This window comes from Sus scrofa, chromosome 6 (genome assembly GCF_054392235.1).
Source record: "Sus scrofa isolate SSC_HxYL_T2T_F1_AM1 chromosome 6, Sscrofa_HxYL_maternal_Yorkshire_Landrace_v2.0, whole genome shotgun sequence".
NCBI lineage: Eukaryota > Metazoa > Chordata > Mammalia > Artiodactyla > Suidae > Sus > Sus scrofa.
The window spans coordinates 142,410,152-142,434,386 of record NC_139388.1 but is presented as its reverse complement, the minus strand read 5'-3'; the positions used below and the strand labels follow the sequence as shown (position 1 = coordinate 142,434,386).

The following is a 24,235-nucleotide window of genomic DNA, read 5'->3' as shown; positions in this document are numbered from 1 at the left end:
AAGCTCTTACCAGGAACTGAATCTATGGGCACCTTAATCTTGGATTTCTCAGGCTTCAAAAAAATAAGGAATAAATCCCTGTTGTTTTAGCCACCCCAGTCTATGGTATTTTTGTTGTAGCAGCCCAAAATTTGCTAAGACATCAGCTCTTACCAACAAAGGTACCCAGTAGTAATTTAAAGATGTTGGTCCTTCTATAATCATTGGGAGTCTTTCTGTGAATAGTAGAAAGGCCAGGACACCTACAGTGAAAAGGCAGAATGTATATATTGTGCATTTGCAACAGAATATGGCTTTTTGTAGTAGTTTTTCTAAGCACCTATTATATTTTTTATCATCATCATCGTCGTCATTACCATCATCATATTACTACCACTACTACTATTACTTACCTATACACCCAGCAACTAGAATCTTCCCCAGGACTAGTACAAAGTCTGTAACTCTATCCATAACTGCAACTCTGAGAATCAGAAAAAAGAAAATATAATTTTATGTTTAAATTACATTTGATACTAGAAGTTTATGAGAATAAACAATTCATGTGTTCATTTTGATGTGTCTTTGCAAAACTTTTATTTGGCATTTGTTTTTTGGTGGGGTTTGTTTGTTTGTTTGGTTGGTTTTTAGGGCCACACCTGCAGCCTATGAAGGTTCCCAGGCTAGGAGTCTAATCGGAGCTGTAGCTGCCAGCCTACACCACAGCCACAGCTACGCCAGATCCCAGCGGCATCCACGATCTATACCAGAGCTCACAGCAATGATGGATCCTTAACCCACTGAACGAGGCCAGGGATTGAACCTACAACCTCATGGTTCCCAGTCGGATTCATTTCTGCTATGCCACGATGGGAAATGGCATACATAAGGTTTTCCTCTTAAGCCACTTGTTAAATGCGAGAAATGAAGGTAGAACCCAGGCATGAAGTTCTGCTTCATTTTTACTGAAGTAAACAGAAGATGGCATTGTAGGGCTGACAGATGCTATTGGTGGTATCCTGTCTCTTTAATTCCAGGACTATAGACACCTTGAATCCTGAGGACGGCTGTGTCGGTTCTCTAATTTTGTTCACTGAGACTCTGTCAATTCTGGGAGGGGGGGCATTGTCAGAAACATGATGATAATGTTCATGTGGGGAATTTCTTGAGCAGAGGGGATAATAAAAATGAATAAGTGCCCATGGGTATAGACACATGTGGATTTTAGGAGCAATAAGTATAAGATGTAAAAAGAAATTAATGTTGTGAAGGAGAAAATTTACACCTAGTAAATTAAAAGATAACATTCATGTCTAATAAGACCACCAACACTTTAAATAACAACATGTGAAGTATGGATACTCAGGGTTCACAAAATCATCTGTTGCAATGCTCAACCTGATTACTTACTTTAAAATATTTCTCATCAGCAGATTAAAAGCATCTTTTGCTGACCTGCAGAAGTTTTTGCCGTATATCGCAATCTGAGGAAGACAATTGATATCATTCAGAAGTCAGTTACATAACAAGACTAACAGATAATCCCGTGACATGAACATGAATTAATTCTCTGTCATCCTATACAGTTACTCTCATTCCTCTTTCCAATATTTGAGCTCGTGGGAAGCTTGGGAACTGTGTCCTCAACTCTGCACAACTCTCAATGTCTCATTCTATTTCAGTTGCATATTATGTACCCTTAAACTCCATGAGGAGTAGATAACTTCAAACAGAGGTAGGTTTCTTCTCAAATCCCAAGACACAGCTTCTATCTTTGAAGTGTTTTGGCTATGGTTTGTTGTCGAATGGGTTAAATGTTGTAATATTCACATTAAAAATTACTCTCAAGAAATCTAATGCTTTCCAATACACCTAATTTACTGATCAAAAGGCTCAACACAATATTCTTACTGGAGGTATATTAATGACTCTTTGAACCTCCATGACTATTTGCATCAACCCTGCAGACCCTATGTCACTGTGATAGTAAGCAAGTTGCTAAATTTAAGAATAATATTTTTGGAGCCCCCTTTTAAAAAAATCTCTTAGAAGCCTCCATATTCCCAGAGCAAATAAGTAGCAAATTCAGTGGGCATTGTCAATTCCCACATATTTCAATATAAGAATCATAAAAAGAAACAGACCCTTAAAATATATATAAATCTCAGAATTAGAATAATATTTTCTTTTCAGCGTGAAACATAGACCAAGTTACCTTTCCTCCCACTAAACTGCGTCAAGGACAAACAAAATCATTTTCAATCAAGCACATTTTTATTTTTCTAACGTAATATTTTGTCTCTCCAAAAGATATTGAAGATAATAATGAAGTACAGCTTAGTTACTGTCTCAACTAGGAAAGCATAGCCCTAAATTATGCATTGGATTCACAAATTCTTATTTCAACATAGTCATAAATTCAGCTATTTGATATACAAGTGCTTTAGAGATGGAAAATGTAGACATGGGATTTGGGTTTGTAGAGAAGAAATTTAGTAAATAAAAAAATAATCTACTTACCATAATATAGGCATTTCTGTTCAAAAACTTTACCGCTTTTTCCAAACACCAGAAACAGCATCTCAGGCAGCATTTTAGGAATTTAGAAACGTTGTTCTGGGCCTCTATGAGAAGGAGATATTTAAACCTATTAATGATTGGCAAACTCTATGAATCAAAAAAATAATAGTAAAATTTTAAATGGGTTTAAATTTTTTTAAATTGCAGTAAAATATACATAAGGTTTTCCTCTTAAGCCATTTTTAAACGTACAATTCAGTAGCATTAAGTACATTCACAATTTTGTGAAACTTACCATCATGATCAATTTCATCATCTCAGATAGAAACTCTGTACCCATTAAATAATAACTCCTCATTATCCCCTTCTCCCAGCCCTCGGTAACCTCTATCATATTTATGTCCATGTGAATTTGCCTCTTCTAGACACCTTATATAAATGGAATCAAACAATATTTGTCCTTTTGTGTCTTGCTTATTTCACTTAGCATTAAGTTGTCAAGATTGATCATTACATTTCTCTTTAAAGCTGAATAACATTCCATCATATGTATACATCACATTTTGTTTATTCTTTTATCTATTAATGGAAATTTGGGTTGTTTCTACCTTTTGGCTGTTGTGAATAATGCTGCTATGAACATTGGTGTGCAAGTATTTTTTGAGTCCCTGCTTTCCATTCTTTTGTGTATATATCTAGAAGTGGAATTGCTGGATCATATGGCAATCATATTTTTAACTTTTCTGAGGCATCACCTGTTTTCCACAGTGGCAATAGGATTTTATATTCCTGCCAGCAATACACAGGTGTTGCAATTTATCCTCATCTTATGAACACTTGTTACTTTTCAGTTTTTTGATAGTGGCCATTCTAATGGGTATGAAGTAGTACCTCATTATGGTTTTGATTTGCATTTCCGTATTGATGAATATTGAGCATCTTTTCTTTCATGTGTTTATTCACCATGTAGAGCAATGTATATGCAAATCCTTTGTAAGAGGGACACAGATGGTGACCTAGGAGCCTCCTGAACTTCTTTCCTCCCACAGCTGCACTGAATGTACAACTACATGAAGCAGTTTCCTCTAAGAAAAGCCAGAAACAAGCCAAGTGACTCCTACAAATCAGGCAACTAAGAAAATCCCACATGGAAATGATAGGAAAGGCTGAGACATCCTTGCTATAAACCCTACCCCTGGCACAACATGCAATCAAGACAGTACCCCCACTCTCAGCTTCTCCCTGAGGTGTGAAGGATTTGGACAGCATGTCAAGGATTCTAACTTTTAAGTCTCCCACCTAAGAGAAAGACCCTCAAAACACTTAGCTCTGAAAGCCAAAAGGCCTTGTGTCCACAAGGTTTGCAGGTCTATAAAAAACAAAGAAGCAGTTCTTAACAGGTGCCTATGTTAGCCAACATTATAACCCCCAAGGCATAATGCAGAGGGAGTAGGCAAAAATGCCCCATCTTCCTGCCTTTCCCTGGAAGGGAACTGGCTGCATGCTTTACAACCTTACAAGCTGCTGCCTAAAAGTCCAGCTTCTAATATGCACACTCTAGGGGCTAGCTGTGATCCTCCATGGAGCTGGGGTGAGCTGGTGGGCACTTCTGCTGCCTTTTCCCTCTAGCTCACTCCATTCATAAAATGAGGTCACCGATATCTCTTTGGAAGGAGCTCGTACACATACTTGGTGCCCCAGCTTTTGCAGCTACTTCTGGAGGCATGGTCCTCCCTTTGTCTGGCTTTGATAGGGCTTGCATTCATGAGTCTCACAGGACCTTAGGAAACAAAGAAGCAGCGTTTATATGGTAAAGGATGCCCTCCCCTCCCACCACCACCAGCACCACCACCAGCACCACCACCATCACCACCACTGCTATGGCTATACATCCTGCCTCAGAGCAGAGGAAACAGGGACCTATCTCCTAGTTTCTCCCTGAAAGGGGATTTACTACCTGCTTCCCTTGCTGCTGCCTGGGGGTTTAGTTTCCCTTTTTTGGGGGGTGGCGTGGGGTGAGCTGCACTGTGGCATATAGAAGTGTGGAAGTTCCAAGGCTGGGTGTAGAATTAGAGCTGCAGCTTCTGGCCTGCTCCACAGCCACAGCCACGTGGGATCCTAGCCTCATCTGTGACCTACACCACAGCAATGCTGGATCCTTAACCCACTGAGCAAGGCCAGGGCTTGAACCTGCATCCTCGTGGATATTAGGTTCTTAACCTACTGAGCCACAGTGGAAACTCCATGGGGGTTTAGTTTCTAATCAGCCTGCATCTAGGTTCTATGATACTCCCCTTTGGGACACTGACAGGTCTAGGCACACCTTCAACTATAAACAACCACTAAGCTAACTCTGGTAGCTAAGATAATGTAGGCTAGGCTGATTAATGAAGCTCATTTCCTATATGAGACTAATCTGTCAAGTTGCAAAAGATGGTTATTTTATCTAATGCACAGAAACAAATACAAAGAGTCAGGAAAAAATAAACAAGGGGATATGTTCCAAATAAAAAACAAGATAGGAGTTCCTGTCATGGCTCAGTGGTAATGAACCAAACTAGTATCCCTGGCCTCACTCAGTAGGTTAAAGCTCTGGCATTGCCATGAGCTGCAGTATAGGTTGCAGATGTGTCTCAGATACTGCATTGTTGTGGCTGTGGTGCAGGCCTGCAGCTGCTTCTCCTATTCAGTCCCAATCTGGAAACTTCCATATGCCATAGGTGCAGCCCTAAAAAGACAAAAAGAAGAAGAAAAAAAAGGCATATCTCCAGAAACTGATATTTATGAAACAAAGAGAAATAATTTACCCAATATATAATTCAAAATAATAATTCTAAGGATGCTAACTGTGGTCATGGGGAGACTTACAAAATTAAGAAATGAAAGAGGAGACATTACAACTGATACTACACAAATACAAATGATTATGAGAGACTACAATGAACAATTATACACCAACAAACTGAACAACCTAGAAGAAATGGATAAATTTCTAGAACCATACAATCTATCAAACTGAATCATGAAGAAATAGAAAATCTGAACAGATAGATTACTAGTAAGGATTTTTAATCAGTAACCAAAAAGTTCCCAACAACAACAAAAAAGTCCAGGATCAAATGGCTTCACTGGTGAATTTGGCCTAACATTTAAAAAATTAATACCAATCCTTTTTAAACTCTTTTTAAACAATAGAAGTGGAGAGAACATTTCCAAACTCATTTTATGAGGCCTCCATTAGTCTGATGCCAAAGCCAGAAAAGAATAGTACAAGAAAAGAAAGTTACAGGCCAATATCCCTAATGAACATAAATGCAAAAATCCTCAACAAAATATTAGCAAATTGAATTTAATAGTATATTAAAAGAAAAAAAAAACGGTAAATTAATAGAATCATGTACCAAGATCAAATAAGATTTATTCCAGAAATGCAAGGGTGGTTTAACATATGCAAATTAATAAATTTGATGCTCCACATTAACAAAAATGAAGGATGAAAATCACATGGTCATCTTAGTAGATGCAGAAAAATTACCTGACAAAGTCTAAACCTCCTTTAATAATTAAATCTCTCATTAGATTGGTTATAGAAGGCCTCAGCATAATAAAGACCATATTTGACAAGCCCACAGCTAACATCTTACTCAATGGTGAAAAGCTGAAAGCTTTTCCTCTGAGATTAGGAAAAAGACAAGGATGTCCACTCTTGCCATTTTTTTAAAATCTAGTGCTAGAAATCATAGCCATGGCAATTAGACAAATAAAACAAATAAAAGGTATTTGAATCAGAAAGGGAGAAGTAAAATTGTCTCTGTTTGCAGATCAAATGATATTATATATAGAAAACCCTACAGCATCCACCAAAACACTATTAGAGCTAATACATGAAATCAGTAAAGTTGCAGGAAATAAAGTAAATATACAAAAACCACTGGCCTTTCTATACACCAACAACTAACTATTGGAAAGAAATTAAGAGAAAACTTTCATTTACAATTGCATTAAAAAAATACCTAGGAATAAATTTAAATGAGGAGGAGAAATACTTGTATACTGAAAACTATTGATAAAAGAAGTTGAAAAAAACAAACAAGTGGAAAACATTCCAAGTTCACGGATTGGAAGAATTAATATTGTTAAAACGTTCATAGTACCCAAAGTGATCTACAAATTTCATGAAATCCCTATCAAAATTTCAATGTCTTTTCAAAGAAATAGAAAAAATAATCCTAAAATTTGTATGAAATTACAAAAGGTCCAAATAACCAAAGCAATGAACAAAGAAGAACAAAGCTAAAGGCATTTACACGTCCTGATTTCAAACTTTATTACAAAGCTATAGTCATCAAAACAGTATGTTTTTGGCATAAAAATAAACACATAGATGAATGTAACAGAATAGAGAACCCAGAGATAACCTATGCATTTATGATAAATTAACTTTTGGCCAGGGAGTCAAGAATATACAACGGGGAAAGGACATGCTCTTTAATAAGCAGTGCTGGGAAAACAAATATCCACATGCAAAAGCATGAAATTGGACCCTTACCTTACACCATACACAATAATCAACTCAAAATGTATTAAAGACTTGAACATGAAACCTGAAACCATAAATCCTAGAAAAAAACACAGTGGTAAGCATCTTGACATTGGTCTTGGCAATGATTTTTTTGTATTTCACACCAAAAGCAAAGGCAATAAAAGCAAAAATAAATGAGTAGGACATCAAACTAAAAAGCTTCTGAACAACACAGTAAACCATTAGCAAAATGAAAAGGAAACCTACTGAATGGGATAAAAGTACTTGCAAACTATATATGATGAGGTGTTAAAAATATACAAGGAATTTATAGAAATCAGTAGCAAAAAACCACAAACAACGCAATAAAAATGGGCAAAGAACCTGAATAGACAATTTTTCAAAGAAGACATACGTGAAATAGGTGCATGAAAAGGTACTCAACATTACTTATTATTGGAGATAGAAAATCAAAACCTAAATGAGATACTACCTCATACCTGTGAGGATGTCAGTTATCAAAAAATAAGAGATAACAAATATTGGTAAGAATGTAGAGAAAAGGGAACCCTTGTACAATGTTGGTAGGAATGTAAATTGATGCATCCATGATGGCAAATGGTATGGAAGTTCCCTGAGAAATTAAAAATAGAACTATTATGTGATCCAGCAATTTTACTTCTGTATTTATAATTGAGGGAAATAAAATTACTATCTTAAAGAGATATTTATACTGTAATGTTCATTTCAGCATTATTTGCAGTATCCAATTTATGGAAACAACCTAAGAGTCATTAGAGGGATCAATGGATAAAGAACATAAGGTATGTATACATAGTAGAATATTATTCAGCCTTAAAAAATGAAATCCTGTTTTTGCAATGATATGGATGAACTTGAAGGGAATTATGCTAAGTTAAACAAGCCCCCCTCCCCCCAAAAAACCCCAAATATACATGGTATTTTTTATATATGGGGAGAAAAGTTGAATGCATTTAAACAGAGAAGAATGGTGGTTGCCTCATGTTGGGATGCAAGAAATAGAGACTGGTAAAAGGGTACAAACTTTCAGTTACATGATGAGCAAGGAATTAGGATGTAATGTATAACATGGTGAGTATTGTTGATAACACTGTATTGTATAATTGAAATTTGCTGAGAGTAGAGCTTAAGTATTCTCACCAAAAAAGAAAAAAGGAAAAAAATAGGTAAATATGTGAGTTGAACAGATGTCTCACTTAAATGTGAGAATCTTTTCACAATGTATATGTGCATCAAATCATGTTGTACACTTTTAAAATATTACAAATTTACTTGTCAATTATACCTCATTAAAGCTGAAAAAATTTACTTAATTTAAAGAAATACTTTGCCCCTGTTGAATCGGGTTGTTTATTGTTGAGTTATAGGAGTTAGTTATATTTTCTAAATATTGGTTGTTTATCTGGTATATGACTCGCCAATATTTTCTCCTATTCTGTGGGTTGTCTTTTTACTCTCTATAGTGTCATTTGATGCACAGGCATTTTTTTTTTTTTTTGCCATTTCTTGGGCTGCTCCTGCGGCATATGGAGGTTCCCAGGCTAGGGGTCTAATCAGAGCTGTAGCTGCCAGCCTACGCCAGAGCTACAGCAATGCAAGATCTGAGCCGTGTCTGCGACCTACACCACAACGCATGGCAATGCTGGATTGTTAACCCACTGAGCAAGGGCAGGGATCGAACCCGCAACCTCATGGTTCCTAGTCAGATTCGTTAACCACTGCACCACGACGGGAACTCAACAGGCATTTTTTAAAAATTTTTTGATGAAGTCTAATTTATCTGGGTTTTTTTTTTGTTACCTGTATTTTTTATCCTATCTAAGAAATCATCATTAAATCCAATTGTCAAGATTTCTTTGCTTTCTTCTAAGACTTTTATAGTTTTAGCTTTTATGTCTAAGTCTTTGATCCCTTTTGAATTAATTTATGTATGTGGTATAAGGTAAGGGTCCAACTTCATTCATTTGCATGTAGCTATCCTGTTTTCCTAGTAACTGTCCTTAGTTGAAAAAACTGTCCTTCCCCCAGTTGAATAGTTTTATATGTGAAGGTTTGTTTTGGGGCTCTCTATTCTATTCCAGGTCTATATGTCTGTCCTTGTACTAGTGCCACACTGTTTTTATTACTATAGCTCTGTATTAGTTTTGAAATCAGGAAATGATGTGAGTGTTCCTACCTGGTTGTTTTGTTTCAAGACGATTTTGGCAATTAATATATATTTTTTTTCTTTTTGGCCACACCTGCAGCATGTGGAAGGTCCTGGGCCAGAGATTGAACCTGTATCACAGCAGCAACCTAGCCGCTGCAGTGACAATGCCAGATCCTTAACCTGCTGTGCCACAAGAGAACTCCAATACAATTTTCTAAAGTACATTCTAAGCAGAGTTTATGTGTTTGTAAACTGTATGTGTCATCTATGAAGATTTATGCCAATGACATCCACGTTTATATATTAAACCTGACCTGTCGTGAGCTCTAGACTTAAAACTACCTGACACCTCCACCATACTTCTCAGGTCAAAAGCACAATTTTAAATCTCTTCTTTGAAATTTGCTTCTCCTGGTTTCCACATCTTAGTAGATAGCATCGTAAACTTTTTTCTCTCTTTTCTTTACCAAAGCTTCTCTCCCCACCCCTCAACCATATTCAAGCCCTCAATAAGTTCTGTAGGCTTTTCCTTCCAAACATCTCTCTAGCCTGACCACATCCATCCTTATTACCATGTCCATGTTACAGTCATTATGTTCTCCCCAACCCCCTGACCCAAACTATTCTCTTTATAGAAGTCAGGAAGTCTGAAACAAGATGAATTCCAGAATCTTTACCTTTGAGACGTTTGTCCAAGTATTCTAGGATTAATCTAAACATTTGAATTCCTGCAAGAATTAAAGATCCAAATGCTAGGGATCCTGTGTGATATCTGGACAAAGAGAAAATGAAAATAAAGGTTAAAATATCTATTCTATTAAATAAAAGATGTTAATTTTTATTGGTAAAAGTATCTACAGAAGGATTGATAGGAAGGAGCTTCTTACACTCTCATTCAGATTGATAAAGTCCACATAGGATTTTATTTTTTTAATTTATTTTTAATGATTATTTTTTCCATTATAGTTGATTTAGAGTGTTCTGTCAATTTTCTACTATACAATAAAGTGACCCACTCACACAAATATATACATTCTTTTTCTCACATTATCCTCCATCATGCTCCATCACAAATTACTCTAGTTCCCAGTGCTGACCAGGATCTCATTGCTTATCCATTCCAAATGCAATAGTTTGCATCTATTAACCCCAGACTCCCAGTCCATCCCACTCCCTCCTCCTCCCACTTGGCAACCACAAATCTATTCTCCAAGTCCATGAGTTTCTTTTCCATAGAGGATTTTAAACCATGTACATCCATCTTGCACTTTATCTATAAAAATGAAATGATACTAATAGCCTGTCATCTTATGATGATTTTATAAGAGGATGTTTGAGCTGAGCAATGAAGAAACAGACAAATTAGTCCTAATCTTTAATTTAGTGCCTTCCTCTTAGGTCTTTTCACCAGTAACCTTTCAGAAGGATATTAGCCAAGGTAGGGATTATAAAACTGTGGCCATAAAACCAGACAAAGCCAACAGACATCCATGAATCCTGAATTATAGCTTTGACCTCAAGTCCCTTACCACATGAATTACAAGCACAAGATTGAATGAGAAACACACTAAACATAACTGGGAAGATAGGTGTAGGGTTCACTGTGAAACTTACCTTATGGCTCGTCCAAATGCAGTAAAAAGTGGATATGGAGGGATGTCGTCAGGTTTTTTCAAGGCCCAATAATAAGAAGCAAAGGCACCAGCAAGGGCACACTGACCCAGTGCAATGACAAAGTTTATAAGCCAGAGAAAGACAAATAGATTGAATATCTGGAAGGTAGTGATGTATTGATGGTACAGGCTCTTTCCACCATAAAAAGCAAAGTTACACTGGGCCCCAGGGCAAGCTTTGGCAATTTCAGTTGTATTAAAAGTCTGTATTCAGAAAAAAGTAACACAAATAACATTAAGTGGCATTCCAAGATAACACCTTCCTTGCCTGCTCTTGTAGCCCCCTAATTTCATGTTCTGCTTTTTTTCCTATTAGCTTCTGTTCTTATTTATATTTTCTATACCACACTTCATATAATTTTCTTTCTTTCTTTCTTTCTTTTTCTTTTTTTGCTTTTTAGGGCCACACCGTGGCATATGGAGGTTCCCAGGCTAGGGGTTGAATCGGAGGTGTAGCCGCCAACCTATGCCACAGCCACAACAATTGTCAGATCCGAGCTGCATCTGACCTACACCACAGCTCACGGCAATGCCAGATCCTTAACCCACAGAGCTACGTAAGGGATTGAACCCACAACCTCATGGTTACTAGTCAAATTCGTTTCCACTGAGTCACGATAGGAATTCTATATATAATTCTTTAGTGAACTCTGGAAAGTATCTCATTTTTTCATCACTCTGCATCCACTGTAATTTCATATTTATTATTGTTGGTTTTGACCATACCTGCTTCTTAGGTATGTGACAAGACAAACACACTTAGGAAATAACAGTGGTCTCTCTACAATATGCCCACAACCCTCCCCTTCTCTACAATGATCCCCATGAAATGCCCAGAGTCTCTATTTCAGGGTGATTCCCACAACAACGGCTAGACAAAATTTAACAGAGTTCTGTATTGAAGTCAATAAAGGGGTTTACTTACCTGTGGGTCACAGGTTTTATTTTCATGTATACACTGCCCCTTTGGGGTTATGACTTTGTATACGGGTACCCCCGATGTAGCCAAGTAACTGAGTGAATCCTATTAAGGATAAATTATTTGCTGGTAGATTGAAAGTAAATGGTCAAGAAAATAATGCAAACAACCAAAGTCCACTGAGAAATTTATTTCAAAAACTTCTAATCTTTTAATAATTCATTTATTTTCAGACCCAGAGTAATATACCATGGGTCAGCTGTACTTAATGCCGCTTATAAACAGAGAAATATAGGAGTTCCCATTATGGCTCAGTGGAAACGAATCTGACTAGCATCCATGAAGGCACAAGTTCAATCCCTAGCTTCGCTCAGTGGGTTAAGGATACAGTGTTGCTGTGAGCTGTGGTGTAGGTCTCAGACATGGCTAGGATTTGGCATTGCTGTGGCTCTGGTATAGGCCAGCAGATAATTCAACCCCTGGCTTGGGAACCTCCATATGCCATGGGTGCAGCCCTAAAAAAAAAAAAAAAAAAACAGTGAAATATAAAGGAGTTTTTTTTTTTTTTTTTTTTAGGTTTTGCCAAGGAGAAGTATCACATGTGAGACAAAATGAAACCAAATCTACCATATAACCTGACAAAATGAAACTAAATCTACCATATAACCTATTTGACGGGAAATTCAATTGGTACTCTGAAACTTTTGATCTTCCCAGGATGTGTGGATCTGAGGTTTAAAAGAGGTCAATTACAGAAGGATACACTGCTATCACAGCCCAATAGGAAATGCAGATTGAGAGGAAAATGAAAGTTAAAACTGGATAAATTAATGTAGTAGGGATATATCCAATGGCTCTGAAATAAAAAAATAGTTGAAATTCAGAATGATCCAGAATTATAATTTCTCCATCAAATTGTTATTGGTTAGAGGTAGAAATAAGCCTTAGACTGAGTTCATTCTAAGAAAAGTGATAATAACCACCAACTGCTTGTCTTTTTTTTTTTTGCTGATGTATTCTTAGTTGGTTTTAAGTATTTATTTATTTATAGTAAGTTAGAGGCATTCTTTGAATGCTAATGTTTGATTCCTAGCAAAAGTTCCCCAAAACCTTCTCCTCTTTGGTTATTTATGTCTGACTCATAAAAATTTGATTCATTATAATCATAGTATTTCTCCCTTTTGTTTAGACTTTTAAAATTGGAGAGAACCTTGAAGATCATCTGATCAAGTGTGAGAATCTAGCTCTAATTCAATAATCCTTTCTGAACTATCTTCAAAATATGTTCATTAGTCTCTGGGGACCTCGCTGAGTGAAAGGAACTTACTTTTTTTCTTTTTTTTTTTTTTTTTTTTTTTTGTCTTTTTGCCATTTCTTGGGCTGCTCCTGCGGCATATGGGAGGTTCCCAGGCTAGGGGTCTAATCGGAGCTGTAGCTGCCAGCCTACGCCAGAGCCACAGCAACACGGGATCCTAGCCATGTCTGCGACCTACACCACAGCTCCTACACCACAGCTCATGGCAACGCCGGATCGTTAACCTACTGAGCAAGGGCAGGAATCGAACCCACAACCTCATGGTTCCTAGTCGGATTCGTTAACCACTGCGCCACGACTGGAACTCCGAAAGGAACTTGCTTTTATATGACACAGATTATTCTATTTTCTTAGCAACTAAAGCATTAGAAAGTTCTTCCTCATCTGCCTGTCTGTAACTCACATCTACTACCTTCAGAAGAAATGACCACTTTTTCCTTATAGCAACCCTTAAAGAAATTCCTTATTCTTTTGTTCACCAGGATGATCATTGTTTTGATATTTAAGATGTGATTTCTAAAATATTCACCATCCTAGTTTCTCTATTACTAACTACTTTTGAATAATCTTTTCAGCATATGACGCTGAATTAACCTTATGCTGTTTGATTCCAGCCACTGAGAACTACAGTAGAACTATTTCTACTCCTATTGCACTGATACATTTTAAATTTGGTTTTGTATTCATTACCTTCTCTACCTTACTATCTGGGCTGTTCTCTCTTTTCTTCAGATATTGCTCTTGAGTGAATTATTGGGCATCCCCATGTTTACCGTGTATTTTCATGCCCATTTATTCCAGATGTTATTTTCCCTTAGAAAAATTATTAACCTATCACAGTAATAGGTTTATTAACATTTAGAGACATACAAACACACACACATTTAGACATAGCAGTAGGATAAGTTACAGTGAATTACACAATATTATATTATTTGAGAAACAAACCCAGGAAGTCAGTAGTTTTCAGTGGCTAATGATAGGGCTTTGGTTATTATGAGAAGGAGAGAGAGTTTAATTTAACAAACTGCTTGTTAACTATTTCAAACTGGCTTTAGGTGGCACTATTATTATTATTATTATTATTGTTATTATTATTATTATTATTATTATATATGATGATTTTGTTAAAATAATCCTTAAAGACTATTTTAAATAATTTGGTTCTCAGTCATTAACAACTTAGTTTCCATAATTCTAAATAGAGAACATGATCTGTTGGCTTTACAGCAATACTTTCCTTGTTTTTTTCCATGCATTATTCAAAAGTTTCAAGTATTATCCTCAAGTGACCTTTTGGAATAGAAACTGTAGGTGTTATTACCTTCCAGCATGAATTTTATGTAAAGCTATGTTTATTTTGTAGCATTTGAAAATAAAAATGGCTCTGGATATAAAGTATTCCTGAATTAAGAGCTTTAGATACAAAACATATCATCTGGTGCTGCTAGAACCAATTATTGCATCTACTGGCAAATGTTACTAATACAAAAACTGGCAATAGCACATAATTGACTTTATAGAATTATGGTGATTCAAAGTTACACAAATGATCTCAACCATTAATATTAACAAATGACTCCGTATGGGAATAATACAACATATAATAAAATTAACTTTTATATAGCACTTTATCACTTACTTTCACATAAGTTAATCCTCCTAACATATATTTGGTGTTAAAAAAGGGCAAGTGCATAGACTAGACAGGTTTTAGCTTTATTTTACCCTATGATAATTGAGGTGTGGGGATATTGAGAGACTTGTTAGCGTGACCTTTTTAATACGAGGCAGAGTCTGAACTTGAACAAGTCCTCTTGAATGGAAAACAAATTTAACAAGCCAACAAGCCTTCTTAAAGGGAAAGTAGGCTGGAACATCTACACAATAGGCAGTGACTGACATGACTGATAATATATCATGTGAGTTTCTCCATCAAGGCCTTACTTGCTCCCCTCCTTCAACAGGGCAATGGAGATACGGATTCGGTTCCTGAGGAAGATCAGCACGAGGATGACAAACACTTCGAGGATGCAGAGTATTATCACTTTAAACAGAAAAAACAATTAGTGTGCAATACAAATCAATACAAAAAAGCAAACATCCTCTGCGAAAGTTGGGACTGAGCATCACGATTATTTCTGCCAATTCTGACACTTCATAATTTAAGTGTGGTACCTTTCCAAAAATGTCAATTTTTAGAAATTTATATTCAAAACCTGCTAGAAATGCTAAGACATCTAGATGAAAACCTTTAGCTAGAGTTTAAACAACTCAGTTGGACAGGCTTCATTTTCTCTCTGGAAATATTTCACCATACATAGAAATGAGAAACTAGGCTTGGATGGAAGGAAGGGCTGCTGTGGGGAGCTCTATTTTAGATGTTTTCATTTGCACTTCTTTGAGTAAGAGAATCATTACAGAAGAAAGTTTTTGAACTGCCTCCCTGCTCACAATGCCTCTTAATTAATTGATCTTACCGATGGACAGGGCAGGCTCTTGGATACATTATTAGTGTGTGACTCCATCTATCATGGCTGCTATTGATGGAATCAGGGGGTAAACCCACCCAGGTTATGTAACAAAAGTCTCAGAATTAGAATTAAGGGAACCTATTTCAGGTTTGAACAAAGTTTGTAAACCTGTGGAGTTCCTGTTGTGGCCCAGCGGTGAATGAATCCAACTAGTTTCCATGAGGACATGGGTTTGATCCCTGGCCTTGCTCAGTGCATTAAACATCTGGCATTGCGGTGAGCTGTGGTGTAGGTCACAGACGCAGCTTGGATCTCACATTGCTGTGGCTCTGGCATAGGCTGGTGGCTACAGCTCTGATTGGACCCCTAGCCTGGGAATCTCCATATGCCATGGGTGCAGCCTTAAAAAAAAGGCAAAAAAACAAAAAAAAATTTAAAGTTTATAAACCTCTTGAACTAAGAGTTATAGACATTTAATAAAATCCTTTATTAAATGTCTATTCATTGATTATAAAATGCATCCTGACCTCAGAGATGTTAAAAAGTGAAAAGATGGGGATCCTAAATTAAGGAAATATAGTGCTGCTAATAACAGAATCTGAAATTATAAAACAAAGTTAATGGAAAGTTAAATCCCTACCCATGAAAGAATCCATTCTATAACATTTGTGTTGGATAGTTATTCTGCTCATGCCTGCGCACTTCCAGTGTTGGAGCACTCATTATTCCATCCTATGGTTATACCACTAAGATTCAGTTGTTATATCACACATCAGTTAGTAACCCCAAGTAAAAAATCAGTTAACCCAGAGGTGTGGGAGGATCCTAGTAATGTATCATCTGCCTACTACATCTTTTAGTTAAACTATATATTTATGTTTCTATGCACATTTGATTCTCTTAGAAGTAAATCAACTCCAAAATTGTGGAGCATAGCCATAATAAGCAAAAATTGTTATCTTCTTTTGATACACCTAAAAATACGAAATAGGTCGGAGTAATTTAATATTCTAAAATTGCATCGATAAAGAACATTGTATATTGACTTGAACCCTTACAAAATTACATGCTTTAAATGGTTATATTAGAGAAATTTGTCTTTTGAATTTATATATATTCCCCCTTTTTGTTCAAATAAAAGCAAACAACAGAAACATTTTTTTGAGGTCCTATAGGGAAAAGTTTTATAACTAATTTTACCAAGGAGACTGGGATAATTAATAGCAGAAATCAGAATAAAACCATCTTCTAATCCAATCCTTTTTTTTTTTTTTTGTCTTTTTTGTTGTTGTTGTTGCTATTTCTTGGGCCGCTCCCGCGGCATATGGAGGTTCCCAGGCTAGGGGTTGAATCGGAGCTGTAGCCACCAGCCTACGCCAGAGCCACAGCAACGCGGGATCCCAGCCGCGTCTGCAACCTACACCACAGCTCACGGCAACGCCGAATCGTTAACCCACTGAGCAAGGGCAGGGACCGAACCCGCAACCTCATGGTTCCTAGTCGGATTCGTTAACCACTGCGCCACGACGGAAACTCCTAATCCAATCCTGATTCATAAGAATTATAATTTTTGCATGTATAACTCTGCTTATTTTCAGTGTTTCTGTCAATGAGTAATTTGACATGTATGTCCTTGTCTCTGGCGCCTATAATTTTGTCAAACACAGAGCAAGTAATAAATTAATGTCTGATAAATGGCTTATGAAAGCTAATACTCATTTGGGGGAAGATAAGAATTGCTAGACTTGAAAATAAAAGGAAGCTCTGTATTTTCCTCAAAGTTCCTCTCTTAACTTTTCCAATGGCAGATTCTCATCATCTCAATGATTTTTGTGTTGAAGGTCCTCAAAAGACAGCAGTGGAATGACCACAGAACCTGTAACGAAGACCCATCTGAGAGTAAAACTAGAGGTTGCAATACATAATGGATGAGATTTGTCATCTTTAAGAATAATAGATAACAGTAAATGGACGGCTGAGGAGATATGGAATCTCTCAAACTTGGGAAAAGTGATGAGGATCCCCGAATGCCTAATTTTTATGGTTGAAAAGAAATGGCTATACGTGAAATTCTTCTGCAACATATTTGGAAAAATAATGTGTTATGTGAAGAGCTAGAAATGGGAACCCAAAGAGCATGAATTCAGCATTTTGATCTAGCACTCTCCAAGGAAAAGAGAAAAACTGAAGCTGGAAGACAATGGAATTTGGTGGGGGCTTCTGTGCAGCAGAGCTAGGTCATCAATCTTGTCATGAGCCTGAAGAAAACATCTCTCAAGACTACCTAAGGGTCTCTACCAAAAAACCTCATTAGTAATCCTATGCCCCAAATGCCTTGAGCCCAGGAAAACAGTGTCCTAGGTGGGATATGTCTGCATTCTGGCCACAGAGAGAGTATCTTAATAGCATAAACAAATAAAATGGTACTTTGGTGACATATTGTGAGCCTGTCCCCGAAAGCCTGATGACTTTTGGGTGAAGTGGCAAAATCAAGTTTATAAATTTGTGGGGTGAGATCCTTCCCAGAACCATGGTGCTCACCAAGCCCCCTTCTTAGGCTATCTCTGGGCTCCTTACCAGGCTTCCTCAAACATGTCTTGCCTGGCTCTCTAACTTCAAAAAGATATGAAGATGAACTTTTTTTAAGCATCATGTATTATTGATTTTTTAAAAAAGTTTTTATTAAAGAACATGAAGTGCAAGGAATAGTATAATGAAACTATTTTAGGAATATAAGATTAAATTCATCTCTGAAATCATCTAGCTTTAAAATTTTGTTAATGTTATCCTTAACTAACTCAATCATCTAAACATTTCAAGAATGTAAATTTCTGTTACTTATTAACCAATTTTATAAGTAGTTTAAAAGTCTTGTTATGAAAAAAAATTTTTTTTTAAAAAAACAAATTCGAAAGATCAAACATCTTTTTTCCTTTTAAAATATCTTTCTTGAATACCAGATTAAATGGCTATAAATTCCCATATCCAACCCATTCTAAATTGAAGGTAAATATCTTGACATCATTGTAAAACAATATTTTCTTAGATTATATAATAAATTTCTTTCTTAAATTTATTTTTTGTTGTTATTTCCCCCAACACACTTTTTTTTCCCCCACTGTACAGCATGGGAACCCAGTTACACATACGTGTATACATAAATTTTTTCTCCCATTGTCATGCTGTGTTGTAAGTATCTCAGTGAGAACTATGTCTATATAATAAATTTCCCTCAATGACTTGTCTATTTACTGTCCTAATAGTACTATAGACATACATATTACAATGACATTAGTAATAAATATATTTGTTATACCAACCCAAGTTTTCCTTTAGACAAAAAGATACTTTCTTGTTATTACAATTTTAACAAAAAATTTTTAAAGTTTACTTACTAAGTATGAACCACGTTTGTCTCAGTTGAAAGTACATGCTTATGTCAGTCTGAACCCCAATGTGATATATAGTTAAGTGAGAATTTGGCTTTTCCTGAAGACTGTTGTATTCCTGGTAACAGTTCCATATGCCTTGAAAAGGAAAGAAAAGTAGACTAATATAAAATGTTAATTTCTAAAATATAAGCTATACATTTATAACATAGCTACATGAAATTGATCAGCATGGTCATTTTTACAAAGGCGAGATTCGTATTTACACATTAAATATTTTATGTGCATCTAAGTCTAAATGTGCTATTGTATTCAATATAAATATTTTCAGTATTGTCTGGATGACTGTGGAAACAACTGACTTTAAATGTCCTTTTGACTAGACCCAACCTTAATGTCCATTCATAGCAACTGGTTAAATAGACTATGGTCAATTTGTACAGCAGAATACTGCATTTCCACTTAAAGAAGAGGAAGTCTAGTGACAGTAAAGGATCTCTAAGATGGTTTGTTAAGTGAAAAAAGCAAAGTACAAATATTATAAAAATAAACTATAATTATATAAGAACAACAACACGTTTTTTTCTGTATACGTACATAAAGCAACTCTGGAAGAATACACAGAAATAAAACATTTTTTGCTTCCTGGGAGGAAACTTGGTGACTAAGGAATACACTGAGAAGGAAAAATTTTAACTGTAAAAAAATTTTTTGTAGGGCTGCACCCGCTGCATATGGAAGTTCTCAGGCCAGGGACTGACTCTAAGCTGCAGCTGTGACCTTTGCCACACAGCTGTGGCAATGTTGGATCCTTAACCCACTGTGCCACAACAGGAATTCCCTATGTAAACGTTTTATGTTTTGACATTTTAACATATAGTCTATTTAAAAGGCAAAAGTTTTAAAAATTTAAGTTGAAAAAAGTTCTTTTAAAAAATTTTTGATGGCAAACTCATGTCTTGATGGAATTAGGTATGTAAAAACTATTCTTATCAAAGACTATGTCCAAGCAAGGCAAATGTGGACTTAACTGTATTTTCCCCAAGACTATATTTCACACTGTATATGACTTTTCAACATGGTCCAAATAAAGTGGGAATAAAAAGCAGAGTTAAGAGGTGTATTTATTTTTAAGACCAGTGGGTCTGGATTAGGTCCATTGGAAATATTCTAGCAATAATGAAGAAAATAGCTTTTAAAACCTCTAACTGTAAACTAACAGGTTCCCCCCCCCCATACAAGGTGAGAGGGTGAGGCCCAAGGAGAGACACAAGATTAGATTAGAAGGGACAGTTGTTTCTCAGAGAGGTAAGATAAATTCCTTTCTTTTAGGCACTGCTTTCGCTATGAATTTTTAAAAATTACCAAAAAAAATCCTCCCAAATCCAAGTAATTCCCTGGTGGCTCATTGGGTTAGGATCCGGCATTGTCACTGCTGGGCTGTAAATTCAATCCCTGGCCCCAGAACTTCTGCATGCCACAGGCATGACCAAAAAAAAAAGAAAATAAAACAAATAAGCAAACAAAAAAAACAAAAATGCTTTATGGGATACTTGATACATTAAAAATTATATTTAATGCAGATGTCAGTTTTAAAGCATATAGTAAAATAAACACATATGAATGTATCATCTATGTTAAGATTTTATAATTTGGCATATGGAAGTTCCCAGGCCAGGGGTCAAATCAGAGCTGTAGCTGCTGGCCTACACCACAGCCACAGCAACACAAGATCTGAGCTGTGTCTTAGACCTATACCATAATTCATGGCAACACTGGATCCTTAACCCACTGAGAGAGGCCAGGGATCAAAACCACATCCTCATGGATACTAGTCAGGTTGGTAACCCACTGAGCCACAGCAGGAACTCCTTATTTTATAATCTTAATTTTGTTGTAATTACACAAAATAAAAATTTTCTTCTGATACTTATCCCACTGCCTCTCCCTGCCAAAGAACAATTATTCTGAATTTTATGCTTATTATTCTCTTATTTTAACAGAAAGATGTGTTGAAATCTTCCTTTAAGGGATATTTATATCTCGTACAGATTTATTATTTATTTATTTATCCTTGTAGTTCTCTAAACTGTGAGGCTTTTTTAGGTACATATCTGTTTAGAATTAACATTTCTTTTTAGTAAATTATATCATTTATATCCCTAATAATGCTTTTCATTCTAAAATCTATTTAGCCTTATATTATTATGGCTACTGCATTTTTCTCTGGTTAATGATTGCTAAGATATTTTTATCCATCCCTTCACTTTCAGACTTCTAATTTCCTTATGTTTTTTGTAACCTCTGTAAATAACTCAGCTCCAACTTGTATGTACATGTTTTTAATGGGACCTGACAACCTCTGTATTCTAATTGGTGAGCTTAACAGATTTATATTTAATGTATTTCTGTATTTTCGTTTCAGCCTTCTTACTTTTTGCTCTTCCTGCTCCACTTTGTTCCTGAGCTTCTTTTATTCCAATTATTTTCTTTTAAAAAATGATTATTTTTGTTTGCTTATATTCTGTTTTTCCTCTCCACTGGTTTGGAGGCATCTATGACATTTCTAGAATAAGTTACCCTTGAAAATTCTTTATGTATACTTAATAACCAAGTTTAAAGTCAACATCTTTACAAGGAAATATGAGGATCTTAGACTATGCAATAAATACCACCCCTCTGATTATTCCTCTGTATTTTTACTTATGTACAGTTAGACCTCAAAACATTGGATATTATTATTTTATAAAGTTTGTGATGCTTTACGTACACATTTACCAACTCATTTCTTGCTCATAACTTTTTCTTGCATCTCATTCCCTGTTGTGGAATCATTTTCCTTTCTGAAGTAGGCATTCCTTTAGTATATGTCTGTTTATAACCTCTTGTTTGTACTTATTTAAAAATATCTTTATATTATTCTGATTCTTTAAACAAAATTTTGCTGGGTGTACAGTGACTACTATTTTTTTTTTTTTTTTTTAGCTCTTTGAAGGTATTTTTCTACTTTTGCTGCTATCAAAAAGTCTGCTTCAGCCTAATTGTTCCTTTGTTGTGTTCTATCTTTTCTCTGTGGTAGTTTAAAAAATATTTTTGTCTTCGGTGTTCTGAAGTTTCACAACAATTTCTTCCTTTTACATTATTAATTTCTTGCTCTCTAGTGCATCATTCCAAACAATGTACAAGTATGTTGTTCTTTCTCTCACTTTAAAGAATAAAAGAAATTCTACTCTTGACACTCTTCTTCCCCCAATCCATTGCCCAACTTCCTGTTTACTATTGCAATACAACTCTCCAAAATAGCCATCTACATTTTCTATCTTCAATTCCTCTCCTCCCATCCTCTTCTCAATCCACTCTAACCAGGCTTTTTTTCCTCTTTATTCTACCAAAACTGCCCTCATCAGATTACCAATGCTCTTGCCACATGTCTAAATTTAAGGCCCATTCTCATCTTTCTTGATCTATCAGCTCCATTTTCCATGGTTTATCACCCCCTCCTTTTTTCACTTGGCTTCTATAACATTACCTGCTTTTAGTTTTCAAAAAACTTGTTTCTCCTCAGTTGTCTCTGCTGGTCCTTTATCTTTTCTCTGACCTCTTAATGTTGGAGGACCTCTGAACTCCATCTTTGGTCCACATCTCTATTTATATTTATTTTCTTGTTGGTATCAGCTAGTCTCATGGCTCTAGTGTTCCTGACTCCTAAATAAACTACTTTAGGCTAACTATCTAACTCCAGATTGTATATTCATCTGCCTACTTGACTTTAATGCCTAATAAACATCTCAAATTCAACAAGTTCAAAATTAAACTTCTACTCAATCCCCTTTCTAAACCAAGCTTGCTCCTCTTGAACCTTCTCCATCTCAGTTGACATCAATTCTTTCATCCAGTTGCTTAGATTAAAGCAAGTCATTCTCACCTCCTCACTCTCTCTCATGAGCTACATTTAACCCATCAGGAAATTCAGCTGGTTCTACATTTAAAAACTATATGTGGGAGTTCCTGTTGTGGCTCAGTGGTTAACGAATCTGAGTAGGAACCATGAGGTTGTGGGTTTGATCCCTGGCCTTGCTCAGTGGGTTAAGGATCTGGTGTTGCTGTGAGCTGTGGTGTGGGTCACAGACACGGCTCGGATTCCCACGTTGCTGTGGCTCTGGCGTAGGCTGGTGGCTACAGCTCCAATTAGACCCCTAGCCTGGGAATCTCCATATGCCATGGGAGCAGCTCAAGAAAAGGCAAAAAGACAAACAAACAAAAAACCTATATGTGCATCTTTATTGTCACCATCACATGGTCTGAGCGTCCTTCATTTGGCATGAGTTACTGCAATGGCCTCTTCTCTGATCTCATTCCTTCTTCTCTTGCCTAAGTATAGTCTCTTCTCAACACAGAGACTAAAGCCATCATCATTTCATATCCTTTCTCTGCTCAAAACCCTGCCTTACCTCCTAATTTCACCTGAGATAAAAGGCAAGATCTCACAATAATCTGTAAGCCTCTGGCCCTCTGTAAATTCTACATACTCATCTCCTCTCAGAACTCCTATCCACAAAAGCATTCTAGCCATTTCTTCAACACGCTCTTAGGACTTTGCTCTAGCTGTCCTCACTGTCTGGAACTTTCCCTTTATCTCCAATGGCTAAATCCAATGCCTCCCTCAAGTGTTTTCTCAGTTTTCTTCTTCAAAAGACTTATTCTACCTATATTGGAATTTGCACTCCTTGCCCTACCATGATACTATTAATCCCCCTTTATACCTGTTCTATTTTACTCTTTTCCATGTGGAGCATCACCTTCTAATACCTAATTTGCTTAGGCCATAAGTGTCAGGAGAGTAAGGACATTTGTCTTTTTGTTTACTGTTCTTTCTCAAGAGCTAAAATAGTGCCTATGCACAGCAGCTACTCGATTGATATGTGCTGAATGAACAAATAAAAGAATATACAACTTGATAGGGATGTTACTTCCCTTACTCTCCTTTGTATAATTAGAGCTTTCTTTCCTATAGATTTACATCTTTAATTAGTTCTAGAAAATTCTCAGCCAATATCTTTCAAATATGCTGATACATGTTAGTTGCTTCTCAATATAATTCTGTCTCTCTTAACCACACAATCATATTTTGTTACATTCTGCTGTGACTCTTGTCACATTCTGCTGCATTTTGAGTAACTATTTCAGAGGTTCATCTTTCAGTTCATTAATTCTCTATTTTACCATTTAAAATTATCCACTTAATTTTTAATC

General features: G+C 36.1%; 1 protein-coding gene across 11 annotated transcripts in view; it reads right to left on the bottom strand.

The window, feature by feature from the left end:
* SLC44A5 (solute carrier family 44 member 5) overlaps positions 1–24,235 on the bottom strand; it is a 409,049-nt gene that overhangs the window by 14,198 nt on the left and 370,616 nt on the right. For all 11 annotated transcript variants that reach the window (XM_013996232.3, XM_021096464.2, XM_013996239.3 and 8 more), the window contains 10 exons: positions 18,989–19,120; positions 15,067–15,166; positions 12,568–12,660; positions 11,811–11,898; positions 10,827–11,089; positions 9,890–9,984; positions 2,500–2,603; positions 1,390–1,463; positions 393–463; positions 154–242 (listed from right to left, as the gene is read on the bottom strand). In XM_013996232.3, coding sequence (XP_013851686.2) covers positions 154–242; positions 393–463; positions 1,390–1,463; positions 2,500–2,603; positions 9,890–9,984; positions 10,827–11,089; positions 11,811–11,898; positions 12,568–12,660; positions 15,067–15,166; positions 18,989–19,120 — 1,109 coding nt within the window. The remainder of the gene's footprint in view (positions 1–153; positions 243–392; positions 464–1,389; positions 1,464–2,499; positions 2,604–9,889; positions 9,985–10,826; positions 11,090–11,810; positions 11,899–12,567; positions 12,661–15,066; positions 15,167–18,988; positions 19,121–24,235) is intronic.